The 12,881-nt window shown below is 42.0% G+C and overlaps 1 protein-coding gene across 1 annotated transcript in view; it reads left to right on the top strand.

Annotated features, from left to right (window-relative positions):
- The window catches only part of LOC310863201 (uncharacterized protein), a 322,397-nt gene extending 310,000 nt beyond the window's left edge, over window positions 1-12,397 (top strand). Inside the window, exons 2-4 of the mRNA XM_083771378.1 lie at window positions 4,526-4,578; window positions 11,157-11,383; window positions 12,193-12,397. Of these exons, the coding sequence (XP_083627504.1) occupies window positions 4,527-4,578; window positions 11,157-11,383; window positions 12,193-12,339 (426 nt within the window). The 5' untranslated portion in view covers window position 4,526 and the 3' untranslated portion in view covers window positions 12,340-12,397. The remainder of the gene's footprint in view (window positions 1-4,525; window positions 4,579-11,156; window positions 11,384-12,192) is intronic.
- The last annotated feature ends 484 nt before the right edge of the window (window positions 12,398-12,881 follow it).

The raw sequence follows: 12,881 nt of genomic DNA, 5'->3' as shown, positions 1-12,881 counted from the left end.
TTAAAGAGACACCGGCAGACAGACAGTTACAGTGATCAGGTATAACGGGTATTGTATAACAGGGCGGGGCATGCATCTGCTATTTGCTACGCGTTCCGAACTTCGGACATCATTCCCGAGTGGGCTGGTGCCCATGACGGTGCAGTGGACACCACCTCTCCCCAACGGTGCAGTGGACACCACCTCTCCCCAACGGTGCAGTGGACACCACCTCTCCCCAACGGTGCAGTGGACACCACCTCTCCCCTGGTGCCCAACGGTGCAGTGGACACCACCTCTCCCCAACGGTGCAGTGGACACCACCTCTTCCCAACGGTGCAGTGGACACCACCTCTCCCCAACGGTGCAGTGGACACCACCTCTCCCCTGGTGCCCAACGGTGCAGTGGACACCACCTCTCTCCAACGGTGCAGTGGACACCACCTCTCCCCAACGGTGCAGTGGACACCACCTCTCCCCAACGGTGCAGTGGACACCACCTCTCCCCAACGGTGCAGTGGACACCACCTCTCCCCTGGTGCCCAACGGTGCAGTGGACACCACCTCTCCCCTGGTGCCCAACGGTGCAGTGGACACCACCTCTCCCCTTTCTTATTTGGGTTAGCTTGGTATTAAGTGAGTTATAAATAGTTATAAAATAGTGTTCCTATCAAAAATTCAGCATCATGCTTCCTTTCCTTCTGAGCAAGGATCCAACAGTTAATATTTATGAAGCAAGATACTGAGTTAATTATGAGAACAATGTGTGTGTGTGTGTGTGTGTGTGTGTGTGTGTGTGTGTGTGTGTGTGTGTGTGTGTGTGTGTGTGTGTGTGTGTGTGTGTGTGTGTGTGTCTGACCCCAATTAGCTGACTGCTCAAAAGAGCTGCAGGGGCCAATAGGTCATACTTGGACGGACATAGGGACCGATAGACTTGGCACTGCTAAAACAAGTGCCATTAACAGTACTTCATAAACTGCATGGGTAGCTTTCATCGGCTGACCGTTGTCATGGTTCACAGGTGTTAGGACCCAAGTGCAGAACTCAAACAAAGGCAGGACAAGAAGATCACATACACTTGACTTTACTAGGGAAATGACATAGGAAAACAGAAATACATACACATGTTACACTGAACATAAAACCTGACACTAACTTAAGATCCAGCACTGAACAAACACAAAGCAGAGTTTAAATAGTCACTGGAGCTCATCACCCAACCTGGCTCAGCTGGTCCCCACAGGTGATGGCACTCAGGGTAATCAGAGTCAGAGGAGCAGGACTTGGGAGAGACAGAGGAAAATCATGGACAAACGCTCAGGACGTGACCATGACAACCTTGCTGGTCAGCTGATGTAGCAGTTGGCTAGCCTATAGAGAGAACCCATTCCAGTATTGTATTCCAGAACCACTTGATGTTTAAATTAAGCAGGAACAATCCCCTGCTGAGGGATGCATTGCTGGGATTATTGCACGGACAAGCACAATAACAGCGTATTACGGTTCCAGCACCCACACTGACAAGTGACAAGGTGATAACCTTCTTATTTAACTAAATTTTTGTATGTTGACAATTGTCTTATAATCTATGTTGATGACACCCCAGGGCATATTGTGCATTATTATTGAGTTAGTAGTTACAGTAGGTCTACAGTTGTATTATTGCATAATTATCTGTCATGCCTAACCATAGTAAATATATAGAGCACCGAAGTCTGACGTCACTTTCAGTAGAGGGCGTCTGTCCCCAGGTTCATGTATTTTTTTAGTTGCATTGTAATCCCCATAGGGGGGATTTTAGATCGCCTCATATAAGAACTGTGTTTGAAAAATAAACATGTCACCCCGGCCGCTTCACTCATATGGACATGAAGAATCAACTGACTGAGAGAAAACGCTAATGTTACTGCTGCTGAATTAGTTAGATTTTCGCTAGAAGCAGACTGTATCATATATGAGTGACTGACTGTTGCAAACGATACAGAGACACCTCCCTGACAATAACGCCGAGACAGCTTGTTTATTTTTGGACCACAACGCTTATAGTAGACGATATTAAGATCACCCCATGTTATTCTCCATAGAGAAATTACTTCCGCGAACCAGGGGAATCGAAGGGATGAGCGAGTTACGTCAGGACTTTGGTGCTCTATTGGAAGGTGCAATACTAAAGGTGTAGTGAAATGGAAATGGTGGGCATTTTATTTTGAAGTTTTAGCTTGAAACTGAAGTTTCTGAACCAATCAGAGCGTCGCATGCCTCCAGGCTATGGGTCCTATAGGTCCTGTCATGCACGCACATATGCACAGGGGTTTGTTTACAAAGTGACAGAGAGACGGCAGCAAAACCAGGGGATTTTTGAGTGGTGCAACCAATCAAAGGAACAGCAATGTCCCTATGGGACTATGTCCCAATGTTTAGAGTACCAGTAGGGGCAAAAGTGGCGCTGTTGTGCCAGAAACAGAGAGAGAGAGAGAGATAGTGTTGCACTGTTGCCTGCTAATGAGAGAGAGAGGGGGGGAGAGTTGCACCACTCAGTTCACACAGGTGTGATTTATTCTAACCGGCACATAACCTATATACATATTTTAGCGTGTTTATTAGGTTGAAAACGAGTAATACACTGTCTGGATGTCATCTTGAATTGGATTAAAAACTGAGGATTTCTGTAATTAGTAGCACCTGTTTTTGGACGGAAGCTCTAATATGGGAATCAAACTGGTGAGCTTCGTTTTTATTGATGTGGGCCTCGACACGTCATCACGCAGCACGTTTTCGTTTCCAGGAAGTAATTAAAATAATATATATATATATATATATTTTTTTTTAAGATATATTTTTGCGGCTTACGCCTTTTATTGATTTTTGAAGGGACAGACAGTAGGCTGACAGGAAACGGGAGAGAGATGGGGGGATGACATGCAGTAAAGGCCGTGTCGGGTCCGGGAGTCGAACCCGCGGCACACTGCGACTGGATTACCAGTCCGGTGCCCAGACCGTTACGCTACGGCCTGGGCCTAAAATAATATTTTTAAGGTATGTAGGTTGTAAGGTATGTCCATATATGATGAGATAATAATATAATAATAATAAGTGTGAATGTATTTTTTATTTTTCATTTCACTACACCTTTAATACATATTTGACTACACAGTGGTTAAGGTACAATAAGGCACCTATAGATAAGTGTATCCTCCATGTTTTTCTTTTCACTTTTCTTTTTGAGGAAATAAGTATTCTTAAACCTTCTTGGCTAAGCATTCTCTACTGAAGCCATCTGCTCCATCTCTTCTTGTCCAGTAAAGAGTCAGTACCCTCCTCTCCCCCTGCACTTCCTTTGTGGATGAGGAAGGGAGAGTATTCAGAGTGTGAGTGAGTATAAACACCACACGTCCTCATCTTGCCCAACTCCTCTGTTTTGACTTTGTGGCGCAATACCTCCCTTTCACGTGAACATTGTTTTCTAGAGAGGAAACACTCGACCGTGTCAACATAGAACTCTCATATCGTTGCTATCGGGCAGAAACCTTGTATCTCCATTTTATTTATCCATAAATTAATGCCCATATTGCCAATGGCGTATGCATTTGAGTTCATAAACTTCCTTGGTTTGTATATTACTGGATGATCTATGACCCTGCCTCAGCCAATAATTTAAAATAATCCAGAGTTTATATATCACCAGTTAATACAGATTATTTTTCATTAACATTAATTTAATGATAAGTAATCCCTAAATTACACCTACTATGCTGATCTACGATCTCACAACGCGTTCAAGCTCACAATGTGTGGAATCTTTACCAATATAACCATGCCAAAATTCTTTACCAATGTAAACCCTTGATGTGACAATAAAGTAGCTGTGGTATTATCTGTCTAATACATCTTCATTCCTAACAGTAACTTTATATTGATCATACATCTTCAGTCCTTAAGTTACAGTAATTTTAAATTGAATGTTCATTGTTCAGATAAATATCTCCTCTGAGATAGCTCTCAGGATTTGGCTCTGTGGAATCTGTTGGATGTATCGGTGCAGCTGGACCGACGTACCATGAGGTACTACTACATCATTGGTGTATGCAACACTGTAGTACATTCATGGTGTGTACTGTGTATCGAAGCGTATATAGCCTGCGGCTACGTGCCAAAACCTCTAATCCATGTGGAGGAAAGGTTTTAGTGGAAATGCAAATGTGAGAGAGAGAGAGAGATCTCCTCTCATGCAGAGAGACTGCATGAGAGGAGAAGAGACACCAAGAAAGAGAAAAGACAGAAGAATAGAGGGTATGCGCATGCATAAATCGAGTGGCAAGTTTGTGGCCTTTGAGTTTAACGTTGTTTAATGCAATCAGATAGAACTTCCCAGTTTTGATGTATGGGCTGTCAAGGCCAGAAAGTAGTTTTTTGCCACTCAGTAGGCGTTCCCGCATAACTTCCGGGTATGATGTTGATGTCATGTGCATGCACTCTATAGAAAAGAAAAAGGTGGGAGAGTAGAATTCTATGAAAATTAAAACAGAGACCGCAAGAGAGAAAAGATGATGTTTCTCCAGTCTCTCCTCCTGTTGATCATGTTGTGCTGCTCGACACAAGGTAAGAATCCCAATACTATTACTACTAATCATCATCCTCATCATAATAATATGTAAATAATTAATCATATTCTGCATTAAAATAATAAGAAACATATTCCTGAAACAAACTAAATGATATAAGTTGGATTTCATTAAAATTTCCTATGAAACTGGTCCACTGTAAAGCATCTCACGTTATTTTATCCAGGATAGGTGCATGAAATTATCTCAGGAACAACACAAATTCTGATATGAGCTCAGATTCAGCAATAATTTACCTCATCATATTCTGCTCTTTAAGAACTGGAAATATGTCTGATAGAATATTATTGCTATGGAATTGCTTAAAGGCAAGTTTGATCAAAATGGAAAATATCTTCTGACATTCAACATGATTAGTTGGGAGATGGGACAGATGGTGTCTTTGATCAGAATTCTCGGAGGGAAAAAGGCGACATCTTTCACTTTGAAACAGTGAAATTTAGATTCTTATGATGTGGCTCTGCAGGATATCAATGTAGGCCTAATTCATGGCGGCTAGATTGGTGCAATATAGTGATCCACATATAATTTATTAGAGACCTGCACAGCAGTGACGGCAAAAAGCTTTTGAGGAGTTTATCAGTTTCTTAACAGTGTCTAGATTCAGATTAGCTGTCACTATAAGATGCACTGTTCAGGTACATACATGTGACAATTTTACTTTGGGAAGTTTAACTCAAAGAATACAAATGAAAAAGACCACCTAAAAGCATAAAAAAAGAAAAGAAACAGGACAAAAAGAGAGAGAGCAGTCATTATTTCCTTTCATTTAAAAGTCAAGCCACTTATTAAAAGCTCACTACTATCCTCTGCAGTTCCCTAACAGTTTCATGACATGATATGTAGCCTACTGCACGTTTACTGGGGGTTCTGGGTCAGTTTTAGACTGCTTTCATTAGGAGAGTACAACAGTAAAAGAATGTTGATTGGTCATCAGCTGCATTGTCCATTGGTGAACATCTAATGGGAATCCCAGATCTCAGCATGCTGCATTCTGTGCGTTGATCACGGCTACTGTTTTGACAGCGACAATGTGCATTGTCCGACATTACTAATCCAACACTAAATCTTACCCTAACCACCTCATAATCAGTTTTAACCAGCCACGCAAGTCCCATAACCTCATATCAGTCTTAACCAGCCACGTACGTCAGTTGACAACGCACGTCGTCACTGTCAAAACAGTAGTCGTGATCAACACACAGAACGCAGCCTACTGAGGTCTTGGTAGGTCAGTAGACGGCTATTGAGAGCATTCTTCAATGCTCTGATTAAACGCCATTTTGTGCCTTTCAATGCATTGATGGCATTTGAAGGCAGAGGAAGATACAATGTAATTGGCATGGTCACGTAATGCACAATTATATATATATATATTCATTCATCTAATATTACATTTAACTAGGGATGTGCCGATGAGACATGTACTGTAACAGCGTATCTGCACTGCAGGTTTAGGCAAGTCAGATTTAACTTAAATACCTTTATATTTACAGTATATTGTGAGCTTGTAGATTTGTTCAAGCTCTTACTTTGGGCTTGTTTATCTGTAAAGACAGACCGATTAATCAGACCGATTAATTAATCGGTCTGATTGATTAATCAAACCGCTGCTGATTAATCTAAAAACGACTCAAATCGGCCGATACCGATGTGTTTGCAGATTAATCTCCCATCACTACATTTAACCTAAACTTACTAACTGTTATTACTAGCGCGGCCCATACTGGCATTACGGTTTCTTTGCGCGCATCGTGGACATCCTAGATCAGGGTTCCCTAATAGTTTTCACCATGGGCCAAATATCTCAAGAAGACCAAGCCGAAGGCCAAAATGTCACAATGTCAAGTATTTGCTGCATATCTGCATAAACTACTGATGTAGTTTATAGATGGCAAAAAAAGAAAAGGAGAAATAGGGGCAAAAGTCCCTAAAATCCATCTTAATTGCTTCCTGGCAACCTCATTAAAAAGATGCTGTTGATTCGGCTAGCCTGTGCATTATAAAATGCCCTCTGAAAGTTAAACAGTACACTAAAATATGTATCTGAATCACAAACAGCACTCTATGTACAACCAAAGAGCTCTAGCCCATAACATGTTGCTATTGTAATCTCTAAGAACCAATCCAAAATAGCAGATCTACAAGGTCATATCGCAGCACAAAGTAACACGCTATAAGCTTGAATATCTGCCATATTGCTAACTTGTATTGCTGTACACAGACAGACATATTCACTTAGCATTTCCAAAATAAAATGCAATGGTGGGAACCTACCAGATTCTCACTGCTTTGCTGTCAGCCCCGGACGGACTTCTCCAGGTCTTGCGATGGCATCCTCCTGGCATCCTCAGTCCATCTCTCGGGCATGGACAGTGTTGCAGTCTCTCGATGGCACACGGCCACAGGCCGTGGTTGCTCTTGTTGTGAGTGATCAGGTTTTAGCAAACTAAACTAGACTAAACTATAAACTAAAACGCTTAGGGGAAGAAATGTTTTTAATGTTGCCCATGTGTGCACAATGCACTGCGTATATAATCCTCAGCAAGTATCCCCTCACTACCATGATATGCCACACACACTTCCAGTGTCGGGCCTTGCTGAGTTGCCTGTGTGTTCCATGCAGTGTCTCCCCCAGGTGAATCTCATCAGGTGATTATGAGTTTTCCTGTCCAACAATGTCATGTCACAACACAGTCAACTCACTGACTGCGTCTGCTTGAGACGCCAACTTCTAATCGACATGATTGAACACAGTTATTGTTGTAGTATACAACATGCTGTGTAGCTCTTACTTTTCACAGGGCAGGCTATCTTAAATTTTAACTCTAATAAAACATTAGATTACTATATTAGCCTACTGCCGTACAAGGTCGTTTAGCCACATAATTCTCCATTTGTAGTTAATTTATATAAACACCATATATAGCAGCTTCTGCTGCCTTCTAACTAATAGGCTGGAGATCTTTCTTAACACTCAGGTTTTGGCTATTTGAGAGCTTGTAGATCGGCTATTTTGCACACTCATTTAAGTGAATGAAACAGAACCTACAACTGTTCCGCTGAATACTGATTAATATTTATCTTATTCAATCCATCAGCCCCCTTAGGTTAGAGGTTGTTTTAGCGCGTTGTAATAACATCAGATTGAATACATTATGTGCATTTCACTGCATTAATTCACAAACCGCTTGCTACTGTATTAAACTCATTTCCCAGGCTGTAGCTCAGCAGATGCCAATGCATTGTGAAAACACCAGAGATATTATTACCACACATATTATACAGAGATATATTACCACACTTATAGGGTCTGCCAAAGTCTCCCGGAGGGGGCGTTAACATATGTGTCACGTGGTAGCGGCCGCCATGTTGGCAGGCATTTCTGCTTTGTTTACAGTCAGCGACCATCCGTGTGCGTTCTAATTTTTAAACACCAGAGGGAGTTCAACGAGCTCGTTCCTGGCGACAACACAGTGAGCCAACACCAGGATGGAAAGAAAAGACGTCGGCCTCGACATACCTTGCTTACAAGGACAAGCTTAACTTTGAGGAAAAGGATCGTTACCTCAACAAAATCAAGGATATTGACGGTCTCGACCCCTATGAACACACTGACTGAACAGAGGATTCGATCTTCTACCACCACTAATGGGACTACATTTAATGCTTGTCCTTGTAAGGTATGTCGAGGCCGACGTTTTTTCTTTCCATCCCGGTGTTAGCTCACTGTGTTGTCGCCAGGAACGAGCTCGTTGAACTCCCTCTGGTGTTTAAAAATTAGAACGCACACGGATGGTCGCTGACTGTAAACAAAGCAGAAATGCCTGCCAACATGGCGGCCGCTACCACGTGACACATATGTTAACGCCCCCTCCGGGAGATTTTGGCAGACCCTATATGCCCACATCAGTATCATCCTGGCATAATGGATCTCCGTGTCCTAATGACACAGAACACAATAGCCTACATCTCAAGTACACTGCATATTCACGTACAAGTACCTTGTATGAGTACACAGCATGTTGTATACTACAACAGTTATTACGGGCAGAATCTACATATACTGTATAGAACGTAGTGCATGCTAATTGCAGTAACTTCTTCTAACCCCTCCTCTTCCACCTCAACCCTCCAGCAAGCAGGAGGAAGTAGAACTGAGAGGAGAGCAAGGTTAATTAAATTAGGTTAGGAAGCGAAAGTAATCACTTCTGGAAAATAACAGAAGACATGTAACACATTATTGTCTGCTGTGTCGCTTTTCTATGTGTACACTGTGTAATCTTTTATAGAGGTAGATGGTATCTAAAGAGCACAAAGTACAGTACCTACCTTTCTGAACGTACCAAGTATCGCGAGACTTCCCACCGTTTCCGTCTGTCAGCCAAATCTTGCGATACTTCGGAGCCAGAAACGATACCTGCTGCTGTTTAGATCCTCAGATAAAATTATATACTGTGCACTCTGTGCACATCGAAAAGTAAGTGATTAGAAAACAACCTGTCTTCTTTTATATTCCTGAACCGATTATATGACAAAGGTCTCAATTGTTCATAAATAATGTTTGTTATGAGCTGGTCGAGCCGGCTCCATTCACTGCCATGTATTCATTGCACTGCCGGTGTGAGTTTGGCTCCCATGAAAGTGTCATGGCACAGCCCAGTCACATGACCACTTCTCTTCCTTCTCAAAGCTTCCTTGTTGAGACCAAGGAAGTTCTACATGCCCACATTTGGTCATGTACAACTTCCTAGTCTCAACCAAGGACTGTATAAAGAGGACGGGAAGCGAAGACCGTAAGGGCGCCGCCATGGTGCTCCATGGAAGGAAAGAAACATGCGCAATGGGCTATATGCAGCCAACACTTCCGCGTTCAGCTTCCTTGGTCTGCAACTGCGCATGTTTTTTTCCTTCCATGGAGCACCATGTGAGCAACATGGCGGCACCCTTACGGTCTTCGCTTCTTGTCCTCTTTAGACAGTCCTTGGTCTCAACTGCGCATGTTTCTTTCCTTCCAGGGAACAACATGGAGTCCACCATAATGGTCTTCGCTTCTAAGATGAGAATATGTGATATTTGAATATTATAACATGAAATTAATGGACATATTAAAAGTGAAATAAAATGTGTGTTCCAATGCTTAATAATATATTTTTCCATAACTGTCTTAGACTCTTGGTTGGGGCTGATTTGGGAAATAGGAATCACGCCTACTTTATTTAGGAGACATTTGTAGGTTTTGTGTACCATTTCGCCTCTAGTGGCTCCACGCACGCACGCACACACACACACACACACACACACACACACACACACACACACACACACACACACACACACACACACACACACACACACACACACACACACACACACACACACACACAATGACAGCAGTATACGTGCCGTGGGAGTTGTTGTAAGGGCCGGGCTTCTGTCTGTACTTGAGATGTGAGTCATGGCTGTGTGTGTGTGTGTGTGTGTGTGTGTGTGTGTGTGTGTGTGTGTGTGTGTGTGTGTGTGTGTGAGTGCGTGCGTGCATGTTTATTATTCTCTAGTTATTCTTTTCATTATCATTTATATTTAGTTTAGGCTTTGTATCCTTATCCTGTATATTTGTACTCCTAAACATAACTCATTTCTAATAACTTGCATCTTTATTCTTTACTAAATACATTTCTTCTCTATTTGTTGACATTGACCAATTTGCATACAGTTAATTGACGTTTTGAGAGATCCTGTCGCAAACCCCCCATATTGAATATCACTGCTATGAACTGTGGGTAATTCCTTCAGGAAGTCTGCAGAAATACACACTGATAAAAGAGCCGTCGTACACTTGGACTGATGGAGTGGATTTGAAATGGATTTGACAGTTGTCTGTAAACAGAACTGGGACTGGAGGTGGGCCAGAGAGACACATTCAACTGGAAAGGAATTACAGTCAAGTCATTGACTGCAAAGGACAATGGTACAAAATATACTGGGGAACTCAACAGAACATGAAATATGGAACGTAACCAGAAAGTACTACAAAGTACAACGCAAGAGTGAAATTATCTTACAAAAATTAAGCCAGCAAACAGCAAAAAGTCAACGAAAGTGCAACAAAATAAACAGAGAGATATTCCACAGAGAACCACAAACCATTTGGATCAACAAGAAAAGCAATTGATCATGTTGGATACAGCAGACAATTGTATGCAATTTGCCTAATTGGGACAAAGAAGCATTTGCATTTTTTTTCAAAAGAATAATATAATTTCTGATCTGTGAAAGCGGCTGAGAAAAATTGTAACCAAACCATAGAAAGATTAATTATAACAAATGAATTCTCCAGAATGAAAATAAAATCCTCCATCCTTGGTGTTGACGGTTGAGCCAAACTTTTATAACAGACAACGTAGAAAAAAGCATATAGTTGCGAGCCCCTTCTTTTTCTTCTCCAGAATGAACCATCAGTGAATGTTAATTGGTATTAATTATGTACTTGTTTTGTTTTTTTCTTCAACACATATTTAGCTGCAACAACGATGAGACCCAACACATATTTAGCTGCAACAACGATGAGACCTGACCAACCTGGCCCGTCTACTGAGACGTGTGCCTGCTCCCCGCTTGACCTGCAGCCCCTGCTGTCAGCGATGGGCATCGACCACAGCCAAGCTGCCCAGTGGAGGGTAGACGTTCTAGCTCTCCTCTCTCAGCTGCTCTCAGTTCAGAAGGAGATCTCAGGAGGCCAGGCGGAGGTGTCCAAGTTGCTGGGAACGCTGGGAGCTCAGGTGGGTCTGCCACTTACAGTATAGAGCAGTGGTTCCTTCTCAAACATTTTCATGGCAAGGACCCCCAAGCTGATGTATTTGGCCACAGACCCCATCTGAAAATATATTGTGCCAGGTGGAATTATTCTAAAACATTCATAGATTCTGAAAAAAAAAACCCATCTACAACCTGTAGCATCGCAACTATGAAGTAGGGCTAGGCACTGGCGTAGCGTCGGGGGAAAGTTGATTAAGCAGTCTCCTCATAGAGCTTTTCAGTTCAAGTGGTAGTCTAAGTCCATCATTTATTCTGACTCCTCCCCGAAAAGGCCTACAGTAGCTGTCCTGACCCCGTATCCATCATTTATACATTATGGATAATATGGACTTAGACTGTTATTCGTCTCAACTGCTCATTTAACGTACATGTGACCATCTCTATGGTTAATGTTGTCTTTCATCTGCACGTGACATGACCTCGCAATAGTGTGGATAGCAGTTGTGAAGAGTCTAGGCATCCGTGCTGGATGTTTCATCTTCAAATGCGTGTGCATTTGTGTTAATTTATGATCGGACAACTTCCCACCTGCACTCCATCTTGCTTGTATATCTTGCCCTCTTGTTTGAAAGTCCGGATACTGCAGTTTCTGATGGGCACCGTGAAGGGCCCTTCACAATAAAGTGTCTCCCTTTTACCTATGAATCTCATTCTTATTAGTTCGAGCCTAGCATGTGACATACTGCCCAAATAATCTAATCTCATTAAAAAATGTATAATGACATATATCTAAATGTCATTATAAATGAACTAATTCTGGCTGAACTTCCAGGGGACCCAGCAGATTCTGGACACCCAGAATCTGGCTCGTCACCAAAGCCTTTTGGTAGAAAACCACCAGGCCTTACTGCTGCAGCTCTCTCGCATCACCACACAGCTACAGGACATGGCTAAGAATGCTGTCAGTGTCAGCCAATGAAGTCATCTGATGTTAACCTGCAACTGAATGAAATCTGATGTAATCATGTAACCTACCTACTAGTGAATGAAATCATCTGATGTAATCTATCTACTAGTGAATGAAATCATCTGATGTAACCTACCTACTAGTGAATGAAATCATCTGATGTAACCTACCTACAGTACTAGTGAATGAAATCATCTGATGTAACCTACCTACTAGTGAATGAAATCATCTGATGTAACCTACCTACTAGTGAATGAAATCATCTGATGTAACCTACCTACTAGTGAATGAAATCATATATTGATAATCTACTAGTGAATGAATTCATCTCTTGTTAATCTACTAGTAAATTAAATCATCTATTGTTAACAAGGGCATAACAGTGGCAGACATTTTCTGGTTCCATCGTTCCAGACCCCATAATTCTTTGAATGAATGAATGAATGAATAGTTTATTTCGATCTTTCAGAGGGAGACATTACACAAAAACAGTTTACTTTTTCTTTTGTGATCAAAAGGGCATAGGCAGAAGCTTAAAGCTTATAAGTGCCTAT

This window comes from Protomyctophum parallelum (genome assembly GCF_964188405.1).
Source record: "Protomyctophum parallelum genome assembly, chromosome: 1".
Lineage (NCBI taxonomy): Eukaryota > Metazoa > Chordata > Actinopteri > Myctophiformes > Myctophidae > Protomyctophum > Protomyctophum parallelum.
Note: the sequence above shows the minus strand (reverse complement) of the source record. Positions and strands in the feature narration are given on the sequence as shown.